The sequence below is a fragment of the Coenobita brevimanus genome, chromosome 56 (assembly GCF_032717465.1).
Source record: "Coenobita brevimanus isolate Jiangsu-jjx chromosome 56, ASM3271746v2, whole genome shotgun sequence".
Taxonomy (NCBI): domain Eukaryota; kingdom Metazoa; phylum Arthropoda; class Malacostraca; order Decapoda; family Coenobitidae; genus Coenobita; species Coenobita brevimanus.
Genome location: NC_137009.1, coordinates 12,700,004 through 12,723,549, shown reverse-complemented (window position 1 = coordinate 12,723,549; position 23,546 = coordinate 12,700,004). Strand labels below are relative to the sequence as shown.

Below are 23,546 nucleotides of genomic sequence, written 5' to 3'. Positions count from 1 at the left end.
GATTATAATCATGACGATAATTTCATTATGAGCATTGAGTTATTATAATTTCAGTTACTGTAGGGACTCAAAATCAGACAGATGTTAGTGCATGGCATCTCTAACTTTTGCGTTCCTTACATTACATGGCTATAATTTTCTGCACTTTTCAGCTTTCTTTCTGTCATGGGATCACCGACTCATTTGGCAGCTGCATTAATGATTAGTCTTCTTATCGTCAAATCATCAGCAGGGAAGCACCATCTCTCAGCTACTGTGGCTGCGGAGGTGGATACATTTGGAAACATGGAAGCCATCCAGGCATCAACTGTAATGAATCTTCTTGCTCAACAGTACACTCCAAAGTGTCTCACAGCTTTGATACTGCCTGAAGATGGAAATAAATCAAACCCTTGGTCAAACAGTGGAACAAGCATACATACACAAAATACACTGTACTCCCAACAGGTCAACTCTTATGTAAAAAAATCAGTGGAAAACATAATTGTTGACCAAACAATAATGGATGTGAAAATTATCCCCAGTCTGAGAATTTCTCACCAAAATCAAGAAACACTGAAATACATAAAGAAACATACAGCAAGAGTGATTCCGTATTCCTGCATAACGTACATGATGCCAGAACCACCTGACTCCCAATTGCTGGCTTTACTAACAGATGCTTCCTCCAACAAGCTAACACAATACTTCCTCGTCCACGCCAAAGACGCCGTTGAGGCTGAACGCTTCCTCATAGATCAACGCCTGCGGAAGGAACAAAACATAGCAGTCATCATCCCACAGACGAATCAAAACAGCACCAACTGGCGTGTGTTAATCCGCAAGCTGTGGCACCCTTCAGGCTCCCCGAACGTTCTCAATGTAAACAAATGGTCTAGTGACACAGGCCTGGCAAATACCAATGACATATTCCCAGACCAGATGGTTAATTTCTACGGAACCAAACTTATAGCTTCCACTTTGCATTACAGGCCATTTGTGGACTATGAGATTATTGAAGGATCCAGGGAAGTGATACCTAAACCATCCATTGACATCTACACTCTGGATGCAATCGCTTGTAAACTGAACTTCACCTACGACATCGTCACGCCCGCTGATGGTGAATGGGGTGTTCTCAAAGATAATGTGAGTATTGGAAAGCCTCTCTCTCTCTCTCTCTCTCTCTCTCTCTCTCTCTCTCTCTCTCTCTACCAGATTCCTTTGCTTCATTAACCTTTTTTCAGATTACTGTTTTTTACTTATAAAATTTATTGTCATTAAATTTTTGCGTTTTATAGTACACAGTTTTCTCTTAAGTTTAATATTCTAACTAGACAAAAGAGTGTCGAAATGTTGATAATTTTATATATAATATTTTTATGGCTTTGGTTTTACTCTTCACTTCTTTTCATTCCGTCTCCCACATGAAGGGTCTTTTGTATATACAGGATGTGCAGTTTTTGAAGAGGTGGTTGCATGACACTCAGCACGTAGTCAAATTGATTCACTTATCAAGAAAAATATTCCCATAACAAGGGCAACAAACTGGGACAAAATATCTTTTATCCTACGTTCTAGTATTTGAAAAATTATTTTCCAAATGAAAGAAAATAAGTCAAGGGTGACAGGAGTGGAAATGAGTTATCTGAAACGAGAGACAGAGAAACAAATATAGAAGTGAAGGAGCACTGTGAGGATGATGTGAATGTGGATGTGTCGGAAAACAACAGAAGTAGCTTGAGATAGTTTGGACATGTAGAGAGAATGCAAAGCGTTTGTGTGTGAAATGGGGAGGGAAAAGGGAAGGGGAGACCAAGGATGAGGTGGCGGGATGGGGTGTAAAGTTATACGACTGGTGAGGGGTTGAAGAGAGATACGAATGATGACTCAGCTCAGCATGACATGGATGTCACTCGTTTGTGAATTTGGCGTCTGCCTAAAGTTTGGTATATAGATATAACAATAAACCCTGCCTGTGCATGAAAATAATCATACTAAAGAGAAATACGTATTTTAGAATCGCAAAAAATTCTACAGCGTAACTGTACAGTACCATCCATTGCACCTGCAGAAAGAGTGGATGGCAGTTTAGAGACTATTCAGTTAACCGAGTTAGCACAAATTATTTCTGTATTCATGGCGCCTCCGACAAACAGTATAAATTTGCAAAATGCTTTAGGTATAGTACCAAAGTTTTTCTCAGACAACCTTGTGTGTGTGTGTGTGTGTGTGTGTGTGTGTGTGTGTGTGTGTGTGTGTGTGTGTGTGTGTGTGTGTGTGTGTGTGATTTCAATCAGAAATTAAACTAAACATTCTGGCAAGTCCTGTTTTAATCCATATTTAGTACACATAATGTCAACAAAGACAGGCGTGTTTCATGACATTATACAGTCGTGGTCATACATGAACTCCTATCTTCCAGTACCCCGTGCCTCAGGCTGCCTCCCTTATGTGCGGCAAGTCACAGTGGAGTAAGAGGGACTGAGAGGGAGGGGCCAGAGAGAAGGGAAAGTGGGTGGGGGGACGAGCGATGATGCTGGGGTGGAGTGAGGGAAGGGAGGGTGGGTAGATAGGGGAGGGAGAAAGAAATGCAAAGTGATGGCCACATTATTTGTTTTCTTTCATTCAGGGCATGATATACTGTAAAGGAGATAATATCTGGTAGATAATGCTGCATTACACTTGTATTGCGGCGTCAGGTAACAAGTTTTAGATAGGTAGGGATATCAAGGGTGGTTGGAGAGAGAAATTACCGACGTGACAGATCAAACATTTGCGCAGAGTCACACATTTGTGTTTATCCGGATATTTTTACTTCGGACGCAGAATGGAATCTGGATGACTTTGAGTTCCGTAATGTTAGTGTTAGAAACGTTCTCTGTCCTTACATGTGATTAATTTTGGAACAAAATATCAACTGCAACCTTTGACATGGCTGTGTCCACAGTAAATATGTTTATCCACTCGTATACACTCCCTCTATACAGTCACCATCATGTCAACTGTTGTATGACATCTCTACATGAAAAGGCCATCTAAAATAAGTGTGCATAAAAGGTGAATAAATTTCATGTCTGTGCACGTGGGTGGATATAATAACAATATCTCTCATAATCTGATGCTTGGACTCCATGCCAGTATGGGTTGAAATGGCCGTCCAACAACCTCAAAACCCTCAGAGTGATATTTTCCTTCGTGAAAAAAAAAAAAAAAAAAAAAAAAAAGAGGGGCGGGGGGCCAGTTACAAATTGGTGGACAAGGCAATAGTATGTTGTGCTGGAAACTTCTGGCTCTGCATTAATGTTTGATCTGTCACGTCAGTATAATTCTCTCACGAGCCAGCCCTTGATATCACCACCTATCTACAGCTTGTTATCTGTCGTCGCTATAAAGTAATGCAGCATTGTATGCCGAACATAAACTCCTTAATATCATGCCCCGAATGAAAGTAAACAGACAAATAATGTGACCACTACTTCGCATTTCATTCTCCCTCCCCTGCCTACCCTCCTTTCCCTCCCTCACTCCACCCCCAGCACCATCGCTCATCCCCCCACTCGCCTTCGCTTCTCCCACTCGCCCCTCCCTCTCAGCCCCTCTTACTCCACAATGACTAGCCGCGCATAAAGGAGCCAGTCTGAGGCCTGGGGTACCGGAGGATGGGTACTTATTCATGACCACGACTGTACAAGACATGCTGACGCAGAAATGTGGCTTGCTTGTACAGTTTCTGGCTATTTACTAATTGGTCTTACATAGTGAATCTCCATACAGACAGTGATGAGCATTAACTCAAACATGTACCCTCATATTAGGGTAAATATCTGCTAAATAACATAGTAGCTGCATCATACATTAGCTGCACGAAGCAAACTTTAGCTCCACCAAAAATTTGTAGCTCGACAGGCAAAAAGGGGGCATTAGCTGCATCAGTATCTAACTGCTCCAAAATCTAGTTGCAAAAAATCGATATAAATCCCCTGAAGCAAATATAAACTGCAGCAAATGTTAACTGCAGCAAAAATAAACTGCAGCAAATATTATCTGCAGCAAATATTATCTGCAGCAAACATTGCCGACAGCAAACATTGCCAGCAGGAAACATTAACTGCAGCGAATATTAACATCATTAATCTTCACTCGCACCAAACAAACATTAGCTGCACCAGACATTAACACTAAACATTATAGATGATGTTGAGTTCGGGTAAACCAACCCTTCCTTGTACTTTGGTCATGACGCAAAAACAAGCGAATACAGTTGATCCCATTATTTTCTTTCTTCTGTTACCAGTCCAAAAAAACTGCTGGGTTGGGAAGATGGATGATGCTATGTTTAGATAAATCAAATGTCGTGGTTGGCCATGGAACAACAAAATCCAATCGTTCTGAGCCTGTCTTCTTTCTTAATCTCGAATCCACTTGACTAGTCATGGATGATGTCGACTTCAGATGAGCCACCTTCTCTTTATGTTTGGTCGAGGTACAGGAATGATCAGATTCACAGACAAATGATGTTCTGACTTCGTCAAGCACTAGGGAGTTATTACAAAATGCTGGAGGCTTGTCTTCTTGAATAATGTTTTAAAGATAATGGTCATTTGCCCTGATCGAGTTTCTTCCTTCATTTTCTGGGTCAATGGATCAACGTTAACCCCTACACCGCGGGCTTGTTTACCAATGACTTGCGTGTCCGGCGGGGTTATTTGGGCTCCGACAGACTCTCAAAAAATATTTGCCAAAAATCAGTTATTAGTCCTAGAATAATAAAATTAAATATGCTTATGGCACATACCTTCAGCTTTCTCCTGGAATGATTGTTGAGCCTTCGTCGGTTACCGTAGGACTTGTGGAGACCTCTGAAGTAGGGTAACTAAGTCTCCACTTTACACTTCCCGATAACCCGTAATATGATTACCACAGCCAGATACAAACACTATAAACACTATTCTACAATTTTCAAGTAGTTTGGGATCCATACTAAAAAAAAAAAAAAACACTGTGAAAGCAATGGAAATTACGAGCGCGTCTGATCGTCGCACTGACACTAGTTCGCTCTTGGTACTCTGTCATTTATTATTCATAAAACTCCTCACACTTTATATTTCTATTACTATATTACACTTATATATATCTACAGTCTTTATCCATAAGTTTCCTTCAGTAGTATTAGTTTATTGTCACTGTTGGGATTCAATTTCTTTCAGTAAAATACATAGCATTCACTTTCTCGTCCTGTTTACTAGCATTGAGAGTGAATGTCACTTTCATCTTCACTCTCATAACTCATAGTATTCAGACATGCTAGAGTGAAACTTTCACTTTCATTACTCCTAAGGTATATACTCGTATTCTTATAATACTACTCATTTACATTTCTATTTACGTTCTCTATTTTATTTACGTTATTTACATTTCTATTTTATTTACACTGTGTTATGCACTGTCACTTGAAATAACTTATAAAACTATTTTCCATTGTTCACGTATATTTACATTCATTACTTTCACTTGCTGTTTACACATTATTTACACATTATTTACAATTCCACTTGCACTGTTTTACTCAATAGAAAGATCGTAGTCACTCTTTTATCAATTGTCAGCCCTTTACCTCTTTTCACACGAGGTTTAGTAGGGGGTAAAGGTCACAGGGCCCTTTGCATGGGGGTGAAAAAAGTCCTTGAAGTCAGCAAGAAGAAAACATACGTACCCTCACTTCGGAAGATGAGAGTAAACTGATAACGGAGGGCCGGGGTGGAGGCCTATTTAGGGGTTATTCAGAGCTACCAATGTTAGCTCTTGAAACAGCTATGTCTAGCACTGAAATGATTGGCAGGAAATCTAGACAATACATTATAAATTAGGTAGTTCCAGGTGAATGTAAATATCACTTAGGCTTCTCCCTTCCCTCCTTACATGTATATTTATTACGAAAATAGATTAGAGGCCTACTTAGTGTATATTCAGAGCTACCAATGTTAGCTCTTGAAACAGCTATGTCTACCACTGAAATGATTGGCAGGAAATCTAGACAATACATTACAAATTAGGTAGTTCCAGGTGAATGTAAATATCACTTAGGCTTCTCCCTTCCCTCCTTACATGTATATTTATTACGAAAATAGATAATACGGCATATTTCAAGGGGAAAAAAACAGCGAAAATTAGCGAACGAGTGCACGTGAGGTGTTGTCAGGTGATAATTAGCCAATTCCAGGTGTAAGGCACTCTCACTTACCTTATTTCTTTCTTGTATATATTATTTGGTATAAGAATAGGACATAGGGCTTTTTTCAATGGATAAAATCAGTGAAAAATTCCAGGGAAGATTTACTTAGCGTAGCACGGCCGGGCAGGGGAGAGGATAGGGTAATGGAGGGGGGGTAGGGAGGGGAGTCAAGAACGGGGAGAAATGGCTAAATTGTCAACAATGGATGGGAGTACAGATAAGATTAGGAGTGCTGACTAGTGTTGGACATTGGCAGTACTGATAGATGATACAAGCCCCCACTTGGAAGCCAGGGTGAATTCAAAATAACACAGAATCACAAAAGCGACGCCCCGCGGTATGATCCCTTGCTCCCAAGCGTCACAAAAGTGACGCCCCGCAGTTAAGGGGTTAATAAGTTGCGATGAATTTCAACCCATAAAATACTAGCAAACCCTGTCAGCGAACCCCATCATTCTCAGCTTCTATGCTCTCTTCCCTCAATACACTGGTCTGTAAAATGTCTCTCTCATCAGTCATTTCCTTTAGCCTGTCGTTTCTCATCTCTCGTTTAGACAGCTTGCTTTCCACTTCACTATTTATGTTTTAAGTACGTGGATAAGAATCTCGGTTCAATCTTACTCCCATCAAAAAGGGCCATTGGATTAGTGTGATGCTTGATGTTGAAAGCCAACTACTCTTTCTGCTTGGAATGATACCAGAGAATTCACTACATTTTTTTCAATATAACATGACGTAGATTTTCGTCATTTGTCGGCTTATATCATGTAGCTCGGAATCTTTACTCCCGTCAAGAAAGGCCATTGGACTGGCGTGATGGGTGATGTTAAAAGCCAACTACTCATTGTGCTTGGAATGATACCAGCGAATTCACTACACTTTTTTCGACATAACATGACACAGATTTTCGTCATTTGTCGGTTTATATCATGTAGCTCAGTTGCCGAATACAACACAATGCTTTTCCATTGCACTACTTCGTAAAGAGCGCCATATTTCAGAATCAACCTGTTGTTATAAAGCAGCACTCGAAATAAAGGCATACCAAATTTATTTAAATTTTCAGTAAAAAAAAAAAAAGAAAATTATGTATATATCCCCTCGTTCTCTACCTGTCTCGTCCATTCCCAGGGCCACTGGACTGGAATATTGGGTGACATTGAGTTCGGGCGAGCCAACGTCAGCTTAGGCTTAGTCATGATGCAGGAGCGAGCCAATTCACTGGATCATACCACAATGTTCTTCATGGACGCCCTCACCTTCATCACAGCCAAAAGTCCTCCGAATGCGCCTTGGCAGAAGCTCATCACTCCTTTCCAGCGTGAGTAATAGTAAGATGTTCCAACATAACCAATATGGTGGGTTGTGCCCTGCATCGTGTCCATCACTACTTCGCCTGCTATTTCATCCTCTGTCCCCCTCCATCCTTAAGACTAAACAGCAATGCTCACAATACTTTGTCCTCCTTGTCAGTCACGTGAGTTAAAGAAAGCAGCTCAACCTCAACATGAGGCAAAATCAGTACTTCCGAAGTGTGGCAGACTAGGCCATTTAAATCCAGTGACAGCATAATTTAATCTAAGTAGTTCCTGTGTAAGTCATAGTAGGATTTTTCCAGCGAGTCAGTGTAAGATTTTTCAGTTTAAGTCAAACCAGAAAATTCCAATGTAAGTCAGTGTCAGATTTCCAACGTAAGTCATTGTATGACAACTTTGCGTAAATGTAAAGAATTCCAGCATAAGACAGTGTACGATTTTTATTGTCATTTATGCAATTCCAGTGGAAACTGATGTAGAAAGTGCTAGTGTAAGTCAGTGTAGAACTCAGCAACGTTAAGCCAGAGTATAAAAGACAACCTGAGATACGTGAAGGAAATTCCAGCGTGAGTCTAATTGGGAAGCTCATACCTCCAGACTAAGCCAAAGTGAAAAATTTCCATCATGATTTCAAAGTGAATCGAAGCAGGTGATCCAAAGCGTGTCAGAGCATTCCAGCATGAGTCATGTAGCTGCAGCTTTGACAAATAAACAATTCAAGCACAGTCAGTGCATGAGCCAGTTATACACAGTTTCAACGTTGGTCAAAGTATACATTTTCAACATTAGTCAATGTGAGCAATACAGACGGCAATAGCCGAGCTTATGATATTATTACCCTTCTAAATGGTCTCGGACACTCAAGGTAGGCCACTGATTTCCAGTCCGAATATAATTAAGGGTGGTTCACCAGCCAGCTTCCAGTGGTGACGGTACATGGCCACGAAATCCTTCAACCACCCCTTATCTTTTGGTCACTCATTCATATATCCTATGCAGCCATCTTTGTCTTGATCTATCACATCTGAATGCCATGAAAGACCAAGACAAAGATGGATGGGTTTGATATGTAGATGTCTGAGGATGAATGGTCTTGTGGCTTTGCATACAAAATAACCAGCACGGATATTCCTCACAGATAAAAGGTCAGTGCAACAAACATCGTGGTGGCCACTGAGTTGCATATTATTATTTCCTGTACAAATATAATATATCCCAGAATGTCTACGGGATGCCACATAATATTAATACCTTACATTATTCCAGGTCAGGGCGGACCCACATTTTTTTTGGGGGGGAAAAATCCCTCTGTTTTTCCACAGTAGTGGCAGGGTGTGAACGGTGGGTTCGCCTGAACTCAGTTTATGTTCAGAGCTGGAGGTGGCAGAATGCTCTCTTCCCTCCACATGCTAGTTACGCACTGGTAAGTAGAGTGACTCCAGTCGGACCCACAAATATCGTTTCTGTGATAATTTACCCCTGACACTTTTTACATAGAAGTTATTATTACAGTGCCTGTGTACATGATAATTCGGGACGTAGTGACTATAATCCAGGTTTAAATTATGTTTAGTAGGCTTTAAAGCTTTATGAAAGTGTTGTTATTATCTACATGTGCATAATGACTTTTTTTTTTTTTTTTTTTTTTTTACAGAGGGAGTGAGAGAGAGAAGAAAAGATGCCATGCTGCACTGGACTGAGCGATGAATTCATCGCAAAGATCTTAGCAGAGAACACCATAGATTTACTTGATGATGACACCAACGTAACTGTTCTAGCCAATGGAAATCAAACTACACACACACACCTGCCAGACACCCTCTTGATGCCCCGCCCCCCTCCCTCCCAGCTGACTCCCATGAGGATCTGCCGAATGTCATAACTGACGTCGACGCTACAATGAAGTATACTGTGACCCCACAGAAATACCCCAAAGACTCTGTAGAAGAAACAGTAATAGAGTGCATATCACCTGTTGCTGGCATTTCAGGCATCTCCACGACACCTCGCCATGCCAAACGCAAATTGGTGCCTATGATGTCCACCCCGCTACCCAAGAAAAAAGCTCATGTAATGTCTGATTACCCTGACTTTGATCCTAATGATTCTGACTTAAAATCCTGACTTTGATCCTGTGCCTAATATCATCGACTCAGATTCTGACTTTGATCTTGGGCTGGATAGCATCATCTCAGATTCTGACTTTCAACCACCACTTAAGTCTGACACTGAAGAACACTTAGAAACAGGGCCAGACACTGAAGAAGACTTAGAAACCTACATCATCCAGGACCCTTCACCCATTGCCATCCAAGACCTTATGGCCAGTGCCACCCAGGATGATGATGGTAGCACCACCCAAGCTCCACAATGCATCTTCCAAATGAAGGAAGACGAACGTCGTGCTCGAGATAAATCTTACTGTTCAAGAACACCACTACGGTCAACACGACAATCAACACCACAACAGCCACCAGCGCAGTACACCTGACCTCACAATACCATTAGCAAGAGCAGCAACAACCCTGATGGATTTCTTCAAACCCTTTTTTTGATGAAGAAGTGTTGAATGAAACTGTTTGGTGTGTCAGTATCTACACAGAAGAAAAAGGTCCACGCCATGCTAGAGAGATGCAAACCATGAGTAAGACATCCATCTGTGAACTGGGAGCACTAATTGGCATCCTCATTCATGCTGTTGACAAACACAACCATCGTACTGTTCAAGAAATGTTTAGCGACCAGCATGCAGAACCATTGTTCCGAGCTTCCATGAATGTGCAACGATTCAATTATCTGTTACAGTGTCTCACCTTCGATGGCATAAGGACACGACGAGAAAGGCAACCTGCCAACAAATTCACTCTATATCTCCAAGATATGTTTCAGAAGTTTGTAGAAAACTGCAAAAAACACTACACACCAGGAGAGAACATGACGATCGATGAGCAGCTGTTGGCCTTTAGAGGAAAGTGCCCTTTCAAAATGTATATACCCCCCAAAAAAACTCGAAGTATGGCATCAAACTTATTAAGGCATGTGACTCAAAAACATACTACATGTGCAATGCCATAACATACCAGGGCAAAAAATGGGATTACTGAAGACCCTCCAGGTACCCTTGCAAAGAAAGTTGCCATGACATCGATTGAACCCTACCTGGATACACGACAGACTATCACTGTGGACACTTGGTTCGTATCATTGCCTTTGCTCAAGGAACTTTATGTCCGCAACACTACACTGGCTGGGACAATGAGGACAAAAGGATATGTGCCAAACGTGATGCTCGAAAAGGGGACGGACCGTCAACACTAGTGCCTTCCTCGTTCCAGGAGAATGCCGTACTGGTTTCCTACAAGCCTAAAATGAACAAAGTTGCACTGCTCGTCATCCAAACACAACAGGCCAGAAATAGGTGACAAAGGGAAACCAGAAATCATTCATTTCTACAACAAAACCAAAGGTGGCGTTGATGTCCTGGACCAAATGTGTGCCCACTATTTAACCAGCCGCAAGACATGCAGGTAGCCAGTGTGCATGTTTTTTGGCATCCTAAACATTGCAGTACTAAATGCCTTCATCTTGTACAAACTCTTTGGGAAGGCAGTCACTCATAAAGACAAAATCCGAAGGCTGTTCATGTTCATGACATGGCAGGTCCATGGGCCAGGCAAAGACTGGAGTCCCCTTCACTCAGCAGGTCAATGGTGGCCACAATTACTAGTTGCTTCAACCTGATCGAGATAGCAACACAACCGGTCCCCCCTGCACTTGGCAAGAAGTGCAAGCTCTGCTCTTGGAAGACTGCCAGCAAGTGCAAGACTGTCTATGCAAGGTGCAAGACCAATAGCTGTCCACGGCACTACAAAATCTATTGCTCAAACTTCCAGGAGTAACAGGTAAGAAAAGGGTTCTGATGCTTTAGTAATAATTTCATATGATAACAAAGTTTCCCTCTCTCTCTCTCTCTTCTTTCAAAATACACACTTATATACATGTTCCATGTATACCTGTGACTTTATACATCTACCCTACATCACAGGTAGATAATTGGTCATTTTCATTTGGTCGAGGTACCTCACCTTTGGTGACATCTAGGAGTGTGCCATCGATTTTCGTGAAGGCCAACCATCCAATAAGGAAGAATTTTATTTATTCTTTTTCTGTCGTAGGTTTCTTATATGTGCATTATATGTTGCCTATTATTTTTTACATTTTTTTTAAAAATAAGAAATAAACATAATGACCAACTGTGATATAACTCAGGAATGTCAATTTTTTTTACATGTATCTCTGTAGGTCAATAAAAATGGTTTTTGCATATATTTTTGTATTATTTTGTAGTGGGTCCAAACGGATCCACGTTTCCTTATGCGTCAGTCAATTTGAACTTTACAATTGCAGGGTTAACTCGCCATGTGCTGGGTGATTTTTGATCCTCATGGAGCCGTGATGCCAGCCAATTTTCGACTTTTATTTTTTTTGGCTAGACAGGTTACAAATGATGATAAAAACATGGAGAACAACCATAAAAGTACTCACAGAAGCAATTTAGGTCGATTTTGAGGTCGATTTTCCCTGAGCAGGCGGTTGAAAACTTCGTAGTAACGCCCATAGACTTCACCGGCAGGTGCTGCCACAGAGTGAGAGGAGGCAGAAGCTCCGCATTTTCTTCATCGGTACCTATGCTATTCGAGTCAAGGACACTCTTATTGGGTATATAGATGATATAGGAAGTGTCCCCTAGTATGGTTATGTACGTTGATGCATTATGACAAGCGACTGAGTGAGTTGGAATAGCTCATAAAATGTTCATAACAGTTCTTATTCTAAGTTTCTGAGGTAGAAAATCTGTGCCCAAACGTATTATATTGTACATTATATTTGTTTTCCACATAACTTATAATTCTTTTCATAGTCTATGCACTCTTGTTGTGTTTTCTCTCACACTCAACGCACTACCGTTTTCCTTTATCGCACGGCAAGACTAGGATCCCCCTGATGTTCATCCTCACTAGAGGAATCATCATAGGATCGAGGTTGGCGGGGGATGGTGGGAAGGGGTGGTGTTAGTGGAGCTGCCTAGGAAGATACCATCCTCACTGCCATATATTTGGCCTTCCTGAGGAATGGTATTTCTTCATCACTGCTAGATTCTGAGTCTGGCTGAACGTAATCCGTGTCAGCCTCATCATCATCTAATGGGGAATCACACTTCCCATCATTGAGTACCTCAAGGAAAGAGTCAATCATTGGGCACCTCAATGAGAGAGTCAGTGTCGCGCTGGGCTAAGCCACAATGCACCATGGTTGTCACTCACTCACTGTCAAAATCAGACTGACGTGGTGGACTCCTGCATAGGCCCAGGCGTGCGGTGATGATTCATACCTTGCGGGTGAGACCTAGACTAGAGAGGCGCGGGAATATCCCCGCCGATTATCTGGCGCCTAATTTGAATGTTAGAATTTTGGCAAATAAATCATATCGCCGACATACTTGTACATCACTGGCACTGTCCGGGCATATAGGGGCCGACGGACATGTACAAGTCGCCAGAAAGGGGCTGGTTAAACTTCCATTCCAATGAACGTATGAGTGAGGGGTGGTGTCTGTCAGCAGTGGGGTTCTGGCCTATCAGTTTTCTAACGTATTCACACCACCATAGATTTCATTTACACAGTACACCCTATTAACCCGTCACGTCCTGAGGTTTTCTGCACCTCCGACATCCGCTAGTCCCGAGCCTTTTTGGAAAAATTTTTTTTTGCCTCAAACTTCCGCTTAGGTTGAGAATCGAAGGAAAATCACGAAGAAAGGGCTTACCGTGGTCTATAAGTGGTCAGAACAGGTGAGGTCCCCCGTGCCAGGTATCGTATTCTATTATGGACGTGCCAGGCGCTCACGTTTTCTATGGTAAGGAATACTGGGAGAAATAACACACAACACCTCTATATTTATTAAATTTGAACTAATAAACAATAACAGTAACAATATAATGGATTTCAGACACATATATATGAAAAATAAGCATTGTACCATCGCACAAGCATAGCGAGTTAGGTCCGAGTCGTAACATGCTATATGCTAAGTTTCTTGTATCAGTCAACATATAATTTTTTCGACTTGTTTACTTCTGTTTCAATGACATTTTACCAATTACAACTGTTTGTAAGTGTTTTCAGATGTTTTCATTCATTATGATGACATGCAGCATAAGTTTAGCGCACATCAGCTTAGTAAGCGCACTCACTATGACTCATATTTCAACATACCCAATTGTATTATCACTTTCCTATTATTTTTCCCTTTACATAGAACCTTTCCTCCACCACTGTAAATGTTTTCAATTATTTTCATTCATTACGACGGCATTTAACGATATGCTAGCGCATATTCACGTGGTAACCACGATCTCAAACACTCGTGTTTCATCTTCTACTTTATTTATTCACTCCAGTTATAATTTCCCACTTACATTACACACGTTTACACCCCTATACTACACTGTACATACTTACTGGCATTATTTATTCAAGTGAGCGTGAGAATATCGCATGAAAATACCCTTGCAATGAATGTTTCGACCAACATAATACTCACACACTTATATACTAATTCTTCACATATATTACACACTTTACCACTTGTTGACTTTTATTTTCACTATTACGGGCCTTATTCATTCAACTGAGCGTCAGGATATCGCATCTCTATACACACGCTATGAATATTTGACTTAGAATATATTTCAGCACTTACAATAATTTGAACTTATATTATACCCGTAAGCATTTCCAATAATAATAATTATATAATTACGGGCAGTATTTATTGCACTGAGCGACAGAATATCGCATCATAAAACCCTCGGTATGTATGTTTCCACTTAGAGCATATTTATACACTTACATAAAATTTTTGCACTTATGTTATACCCGTATGCACTTTATACTAATATTTGGAGATCAACATGACTGATAATTTCACTGAGCGTCTGTCTGTCGCATTTACTTCATAGCTTCAGCGTCCTGTCGCATTCACACCATATCAGAATTGCATCAACGTGTGATATTCGCTGAAACATGGGTGAATACAGAGACCCACGTCACACTCCACGGACTCATAGCGGGTGTCCTTCCTCTGTGTCGTGAGTCTCACCCGGGAATTGCTACACACGTGACACTTGCGTTGGGGCCTAGGTCTGTTTGGCTGGGGAGGGATAGGAGTGGGGAAATGGCGGCCGGATATTCTCAGGGGAGTTTGTGCAATAGGGGCAGTGCGGGTGCGATGTTGGGGCCTTTCTACAGCATACCGTGCAAACATCTCTCTTGTGAGCTCCCTCACAAACCCTTCAAAGGTTTCCTGAACTGTTGTCATGGCGTGAAGGTGGTGGCAATTCAGAGCAGTGATGTCTAGTAAGTGAAAGAACAGTTTCTTATACCATTTCATCGTGGTCCTGGCACACTCTACCGTCGATATCATGGAGTCTGACTCGTCCACGAGGCGCATGTTTATGTTATAGTCCATGACACACTCAGGTTTCCAAATATGACGCCTGTTCTCGCTACAGTAATCAACTGAATCAGTACGGTGCATCAAGGGGCGGTGAACCGTTGACAATAGGCTTACTTCTCTATTGTGGTTGCACACAGTTGCGAGGATGTTGTTGGCTTTGAAGAAGACAACCTCATTCCTTGCAAGTTTCTGCCTTACCTTGGCCATGTGACGCCGGTTCACCTTCACGGTTCCACAGACTCCAGTTTCATGTATGTGAAGATAACAAGCGAGAAGAGGGCTAGTGTACCAATTGTCCAGGTAGAAGACGTGACCACGATGAAGGTAATCTTCTATCATCGTCTTTACCACTGCTCCCGACAGTCCAATACTTCGACCTTCTATTATGTCTGTCTGTGCACCGGTGTACAAGACTATGTCTTGCATGTATCCAGTCCTACAGTCGCACATAACAAAGATCTTGAACCCAAAACGGTGCCTTTTGCTGGGTATATACTGCCTAAATGAAGTATTGCCTCTCCACAACACGAGACTCTCGTCTATGACGAGGTCTCTATAGGGATAGAATGAGGAACGAAAGGTTTGCCTCTGGTGATCAAAGACCAACCTAATTTGCCTCATTTTATCAGTGTCGTTCGCATTTGCAGGATCATGAGCATCATAGAAATGGCGGCGACTTAGAATTTGTTGAAACCGATTATGGCTCATCACTTGCCCAAATATTGCGGTAAACATAACAGGGTCCCTAGTCCAGTAAGCAGGAATTCTGTTCTTTCGTATAATACCCATCAAAAGGACCAGGGCAAAAAATAGGAACATGTCTGAAAGGGAGACAGGGTAATCATATATGATAGAATGCCTACTCCTTGTTCCCAATCTTTCACTCTCAAGGTGCTGGGTGCTTGCAAACAGGTTGGTTTGGTATACAGTCTGCTCCACAAATGCTTCACTAAAAAACAGGTGGAAAAAATCCAACCTGGTGGAATTACTGTGAATTCCTGGAGCAATGCAGCCAGAGCGCCCCTGCTCAGTGAAGGGGTGAATGAGGGGAGAAAAATCACTCCCATCCTCCCAATTCCATCCCACAAATCCCTCGTCCCCATCATCCCCATCATCGCCTTCGTCTGGGTGGGGAGTTGATCCTGGTGGGGGAGGTGGGGGAGAAGGAGTGCGGAGGGCTTCCCCACTGTCACTCCTCTTCCCTCTGCCTTTACCCTTTCCCTTTCCCCTACCCTTACGGCCTTGAGGAACATTAGGGGGCTGTGGGGATGAAGTAGTGGAAAATTGGGGAGCAGAAGACGTGCTAGGGAGTGGTTCCTTCCCACCTTCCCCCTCCATGACAACACCACGTGCTTTCTCATGCACCCTAGCTCGACCACTTGTTAGGGGATATTGGGGAGCATAAGACGTGCTTGGGAGTGGTTCCTCCCCACCTTCCCCCTCCCTCACAACCCCACGTGATACTGAACGCACCCGCACTCGCCCATGTGATACACTACGCTGCCTCACACTACCTAGGGAGAGCAATGACTCACTCACGTCACTCTCACTTTCCCTAATCCTCCCTGTACTTACCCTTTCACTCCCCACTCCCTCCACAGCACTTCCTAACTCCCCAAACAAAATGCTAGGCCCATACCTGCTCGTCCAACTTGGTGTGCGCTCTGGGCCACGATGAGTGATTACCTCACGTCCATACCACGTGGCAGCACGTCAAACGACTCCGTCTTCGTCATCGAAATCTGGTTACAAATCACGTTGGGGATAGGCATAGGATGTTGCATGTGGCTTCTTGGCCTGCTGCCCCTCTCTAGCAGCACGGTAAGTCACATACTGCCGCTTCCTGGGAGACGGAACTTCCTCATCAATGCTGGTGGTTTCTTCCTCCTGTGGCTGCACATAATCTTTATCCACAACCTCGTCGTCCAGTGAGGAATCACTGTCGCCTGTAAAGGCATCCAGGGCGGCTTGAATTTCGCCCTCTGAGAGACCTCTCTTAGCCATGTCTGAGCAGGACCGTTGCTACCAGGTGAGTGGACGAGTGGCAGGTAGCGTGGGTCGTGCGGGGTCGCCGAGTGTCCCCGCCTGATGGCAGGTAGAGCAAGGTCATGCGAGGATATGTACCGCAAATCAAGCGCGAAATTTGAAAATTGTCGAAATTATGCACTTTGCAATTGCACGACGTACCAGTACGTAGCCGAGACTGGCAAATGCAAATCGTTGCAACGTACCCATACGTCGACGGGACGGGGTGGGTTAAACTTTCCTTACAGTTAAGGCGTGGGTGTATGTGATGGTTTTTGTGCGATGGCATTTAGTTTTGTTTTGTTACCGTTTTTTATCATTATTTTTGTTTAAGTAAATGCGCCATATTTTGTTAACACTTCCCTTTCAGTGAAGGTGTGGGTGTGTGTGGTGGTGTCTGTGTGTGGTGGGGTTCTGCTTTACCATGTCTTCTACCACATTCAAGCCACCATCTCCTCCCGCCTCCTGGATTCTGATGCCTCCATGCGCATCCTGGCTTCCTTCCTCACCCAGTCCCTCCATGGCTACCTCTGGCTGTCTGCGGGCAGGGTGAGGATGAGTCTCGCTGTCTTTTCGTCATTACATGCATTATCCACTTGTCAATCCTCAGGATATAATCACACACACACACACACACACACACACACACACACACACACACACACATCAAAGACATACTCTCAATGGTCACTTTAGAAACTGGAACCACACCCGGGTGCTAAGGAACTTATTTATGTAATCCTTTTTTCCAACTGAATAATGGTATGAAAACATGATTTCCCCAATGCTTCAATGATACTAACATTTTTTTGCAATTTGGAAAAATTATGCTGATATTTGATTATATAATCTGTTATATCGATGGTAAGAAGGTTATTACAAACTGCCCAGTGCTGAGTCTTGTAGATTCATATAACACTACCACTATAAGTTGTTATTCATTTAAAAACTCATGATGTCACAATGTTGACTCAAAACAGTCCTAATCTAATTTCATGATTATACATTAATTTGCTGGCATATAAAAAATTAGAAAAAATACAGAATAAAAAAAGAGGTAATGAAGAATATTAACAGCATCCCTGTGAAAGATGTGTAGCAGCTGCCAACTTTTGCCAGGTGTTTCTCGGGTTCTGGTTCCTGTACGCCTTCTTGGTGATGACCCACTACAAGACCTCCCTCACCAGCAATTTAGCAGTGCCCTTCATTCCCCCACCGCTAGACACACTCCAGCAGCTCCTTGGGTCCAACATGAAGTATGGTACGAATGAAGTTAAGGTAGGTATTCGCCAAACAGACCGAGACTTCTATTCATTTGAGGTACGGGAAGAAAAGCTTTGAAAATTTTTATTACTTTATCTTGTTTCATTAAATGAAGTTCAGGTAGGTATTCGCCAAACAGACCAAAACTTCTATTCATTTGAGGTACAGGAAGAAGAGCTTTGAAAATTTTTATTACTTTATCTTGTTTCATTAAATATATAACATAATCTACTCTCTCAGTCATTCGGTTACTATAAATTGGAACAAACATTAATTTTTAGATTCTCTGGATTACAACATGATCAAAACACAAGTGAAAAAAAATCAGTCAAGCCCAATTTCATTGAAGGCAGGGGTCTCTGTGCAATGTGTGTGTGTGTGTGTGTGTGTGTGTGTGTGTGTGTGTGTGTGTGTGTGTGTGTGTGTGTGTGTGTGTGTGTTTTAGAGAAGGGGGGCAGAAAGAGAGAGATATTGTACAGAGCACTTAAAAAGTAACTGAGCAGTAAAAGAAACTCATTTGCATTCTTGATTCTCTCAACGCAACACGAATTCGAACTGCCAAGAAAGACTAGAGAGTACAGTCAGCTTTAAAAGGGCATTTTCTCTAAAATGATGAAAACTTGTCAACGTATACCACCTTTCTTCCCATTACGGCTTGGAACACCAACTCTCCTCATCCCGCATCCCAATATATCAAAAGGTGGACAGGGGCGTGCCATGCTACAACAACCTGAGGTCCGCATTACTGAGTAGCATAATATTCTTTTCATTTACTACATTTTCTAGATTCATGCTATGAATTAAACCTTTCCTTTCCTGGTGCAGGGGAGAGACGCCATCACGTCGTGGTACCGATATAGCTAGATGGTGAACTTGTCCGATCAACTAGACATCCTTTAAATCTTTGCCTATCATATGAATGGAGGAAGGTGGGCTGTAGAGGAAGACAGCTTTAGCCTATAGTCCACTGGGTTCACTTGCAGATGAACCTGGAGTTACAAAAACACCACCTCCCGAACAACATCTTGTTATCCTTTATTTTTGTCCCTATCAAATCACTGTATTCAGCTTTGTGTTGACAATTTGCAGTGAATATGATAACGGCTACTTAATATTATACACAGTTCTAACTTCATCTACTATTGTTACAATAGGGAGCACCACATCAGCTCTTCCCCACATCCCGCATCCCACTGTACCAAAGGCTTTGGAGGGACTTGCAATTCTACAGCGATGAAAACAGCATGCGCATGGTGGTGGAGGGCACCTTCTCTTATATAAACTACCGCAGCTTGCTCGTGCTTCAGATGTTGATGCACAACAGCAACCCCAGGAGAAAGACTGATCTATATGTGGCCAAGGAGGAGTTCTTTCCAACAGGATCTGCGTGGTATTTCCCCAAAGTAATTGAAAGTAGAAGAAATGCGAGTCATTTTTCCAGCTAATGTCACATTTTTTTTCTCAGCTTAGACAATGACATAGAAAACTGAGATGAAATGAATAGTTATAGTACATGAATTCTACAGCACTGTAAATATGTAATTAATACGCTGCATAAAACATAAAGATAAGCCTGTTGCTGGATTTTGATTATTTAATGACAAGGATGATGAGGAGCGAAAAGGTACCAAGTTTTAAAAACATGATTGTCTTAAGCGAGCCCTTGACTGGTACGGTAGTCAGTGAAGTTAGTGCGAATGATAGTGACAGCAGACTCGTGTAAAGAAACAATTATTTGGTATCATTAGTTCTTTTCTAATATGTTAACCATTTACAGCCTCCTGTCACCCAGAGGTGACGGATTGGGTAATTATCAATTCTTAAATAAGAAGGAAACTCTGAAGTAGGGATCTATGAGTTTAGTCACCTCTTTGCAGAAGCTCCTACGTGATGCATCCTTGTGCTCTGGAAGGATAACTCCTGCACTCTTAAAGTGAGTGTGGGTGTTGTATTTTGGCTTGTGGTGTGTGTGTGTGTGTGTGTGTGTGTGTGTGTGTGTGTGTGTGTGTGTGTGTGTGTGTGATTATTGGCATGGGCTATTGCAGTCAGCAGCCCACCAGTAGGTCTCAAATGAATGAGTTGTCTTTAAAAAGCATATACAGTATACTGTACATGCACACATATGTTTGCATTGGTGCACGTATTCACATGTTTCTACATATACATATACATGCATATACAATAATTTTTAAAGTGTTTAATTTGTTATAAACAAGTGATACAGGTGAACATTTTTATTAATGTTGCTTGAGTCTTCAAAGTTATGTCAGTGGTGGGAAGACAGTGACAGCTGTGATCAGTGTGGCAACAAAGGTGTGTGCCACTAGTTGGGCAGCTGAGGTTAGTGCCTCGGGTTAACAGGCCCTGGGCATTAGAGGGCGACCCCTTCTGAAAGTGTCAGTGCCAGTACATTCTAGAAGGTAGTGTAGTAATGGCAGGTGAGTGGCTTTCTTGATATCTTGGCACTTCTCCTTGTTCTCAGGAAGGAACAATTATCTAGAACACGAAGTCTAGTCTGAGGCTATGAAGATGGCCACGAAAATGAGATGAAGTTGTACAATGCAACTGGAGTGATCAGTATTCAGAAGTAGCTGCATACCACATCGCTGAGTGTGAGGACTGGTCTACATAATTTGCGTGTTTTTGCCTTGATAAGTTATATGCAGCTCTTTTAATATTTTGATAGGTTTGTGCTAAGCTGGGTGGTATGGTAATGTCAGGAGTATTTCTAGTGGTTGCATTATTTGCTACCTTATCAGCACATTAATTTCCCTGTATCCCTACGTGGCTGGGTACCCAGTTGAGGGAGACATGTTTGCCCTGGCCTTGCAGGTCTTGAGCAAAAGAGAGGATTTTCGTTATGAGATTAATATTGTCTCTTGGGTCACAGTGAGAGAGAGAGAGTGTATGGCTGTTTGGGAGTCAGTGTGTATGAGGATATGTGTTTGTTTGACTCGATCCATAACGGAGGGCTCCTTCGATGGCAATGAGTTCATTTTGGAGGGTGGAGGCTCCATCAGGAAGTCGCCATGTTTGTGTCGATTATCCACACGCAAAAGCACCTCTGGCAGCACCAGAGGTTGTTTACTGATCCGACTGTGTAGAGTATTAGAGTCAACATTGGTGATGGAGTCAGTGTGGGCGAGAGCTTCTTGACGCAGCAAATGTGAAAGGATAGAAGCTTTGGGACAGAATTGAGTGAATGTCAGGAGGCAGATGGGTGGTGGTTCCCAGGGTGGGGGACTGATGTGTGTAGGGTGAGGGTTATCTCTCCCCTTGCTTAGCCTAACATCTTTAATGCCCATGACAGTGATGGCCCCAGCAGTGTGATATATTCAAGGCTTCCTATATAACAGGTCCCTTCGGCTACTTAGTGGACTAAGGACCTAAGTGGGTGCATATGACTTTGGAAGGTGAAACATTTTTGCAATGGAGCTGGATGTTTGCTGCTGAACTGACTGGGGCAATGTTAGTCTCTTGTTGAAGGTTGCAGAGCTTGGTCCATTTAGGAGCACTGAGGATAAGTCAACGTCTGTCATTCTGGAGGACCTCCAACTCATTGAGGAGGGGTAAGCTGAGTGTCATGAGGCAGGGGGCACAGTAGTCAACCAGTGATCTTATGGCTTAAATGTAAAAGGTCCTTCTAACATTGTAGCTAGCACCACCTTTCAGGCTTGTGATGGCTCTCAGCACCCAGGTTCTAGTTGCTGCTCTTTCGCTGAGGTAGGCGACTTGGTTTTTAAAAGTAAGTCCCCTGTCAACCCACACCTCAAGACACTGATGGAGGTGAATCCAGTCTAAGTTGGTGCCATTCATGGAGAGCGAGTTGGGTTGTTGACTGCCAAAGTGCATGGCTCTGGTCTTGGCTGAGTTCCTCTTTAGTCCTAAAAGTTGATGTTTATCAGGTAGAACACTCAGGACTTCTCGCATCCTGTGACACTGAGCCTCTCCAGTGCTGATGATGGCGAGATCATCTGCATAGCAAAGTAGCTAAACTCCCTGACCCAGCTGAACTGTCTGGAGCTCATCCATCAGCGTGCTGAAGAGGAAAGGACAGAGGATGCTGCCCTAGGGTGTACCATTTTCATGCTTCTGTCATCTGGATGTGTATCGTTGAAACTGATCCCTGGCCTTCCTTCCGCTCAGAGAATCTTTATCCATCTCAGTAACCTGGCATTCACCCTTGTGTGTGTTAGGATAAAAAGATTGGCTATGGCTTTGCCAATTCAAAGGCCTTTTCGAGGTCAAGAAAGACTGCTTTAGCCCTATCACTGCTGATACCACAGAGGAAGGTAGTCAGACACTCAGTTGTTCCCGTGTTCTTGGTGTAGGCATAGAGAGCTGGGTTCAAAGTACCGACTGTCCATTTTAATCTATTCAGTATAGTGTGTTCAACAGCCTTTCTGATGCACCTGAGAAGAAAGATAGTTCTCCAGCTTCCAGGTTCTTCCGGTTTGGGGATTGGAATGATGACTGATTCCTTCTAATTATCAGGCAATTTGCCAGACTCCCAAGAGGCACCGAACAGATTTAGGAAAGCTGAGTGGGCAACTGGTCCTGCATGTCTTAACATACAATAAGTTATTATTGTCTTACCAGGGCAGTGTCCTTGCTTTTCTTTTCTGCCTTGTTTAACTCAAGCAAGGTAAGACGTTGGTCGGTGTTTGCCTCTGACGGCCAAGCTTGAGCAATTATCCTTTTTCTATTGGTGTGTTGTTCTGCTAATTTCAGTGCAGTGTCTCTGGGGACCTGGACAGAACTGGCTTAGCTTGCAAATAAGGCAACTAGATTCTCAGCTTCTTTTCGGCTAGGATGAGTGTGGGGGTGGGGGGAGGAGACTCTTTTCTGCCATTGCTTTTACATTTCTCCACATAGTGCCAAGGTTTGTTTGTGTATCTATGTTGCAACATCATGGGAGTTATCTTTCATTCCTGATAGCCTTTTTCTTTTTCTAGAGCGTGCTGGATCACAGATCTAAGTAAAATTGTTCTGATCATTGGGGTGGCGTCTGTAGAGTTTGCGAGTTGCATTTACCCAACTCTTGAGTTCTTTTACTGTTCCTTCATTGAACCAATGGTCTTGGTAGGCTGTCCTAGACAATTTTGTCTTTGGAATGGTTTCGTCAGCAGCAGCATGGAAAAATGAGACCAGGAATTTTTCATGTTGATTGAGGTTAGATGGCAGTTGGGCTGCATTAAGTAGGTTTTCA

At 42.6% G+C, this 23,546-nt stretch overlaps 2 protein-coding genes across 2 annotated transcripts in view; both read left to right on the top strand.

The window, feature by feature from the left end:
* LOC145401646 (glutamate receptor ionotropic, kainate glr-3-like) overlaps positions 1-23,546 on the top strand; it is a 513,320-nt gene that overhangs the window by 218,429 nt on the left and 271,345 nt on the right. The gene's annotated exons all lie outside the window — the stretch shown is intronic.
* On the top strand, positions 616-21,910 carry LOC145401748 (glutamate receptor ionotropic, delta-2-like). The gene is made up of 6 exons (XM_080273929.1): positions 616-1,128; positions 7,346-7,535; positions 17,445-17,623; positions 18,194-18,352; positions 19,492-19,740; positions 21,824-21,910. Exons 1-6 carry the CDS (start codon positions 616-618, stop codon positions 21,908-21,910), a joined length of 1,377 nt encoding a protein of 458 aa, XP_080130055.1.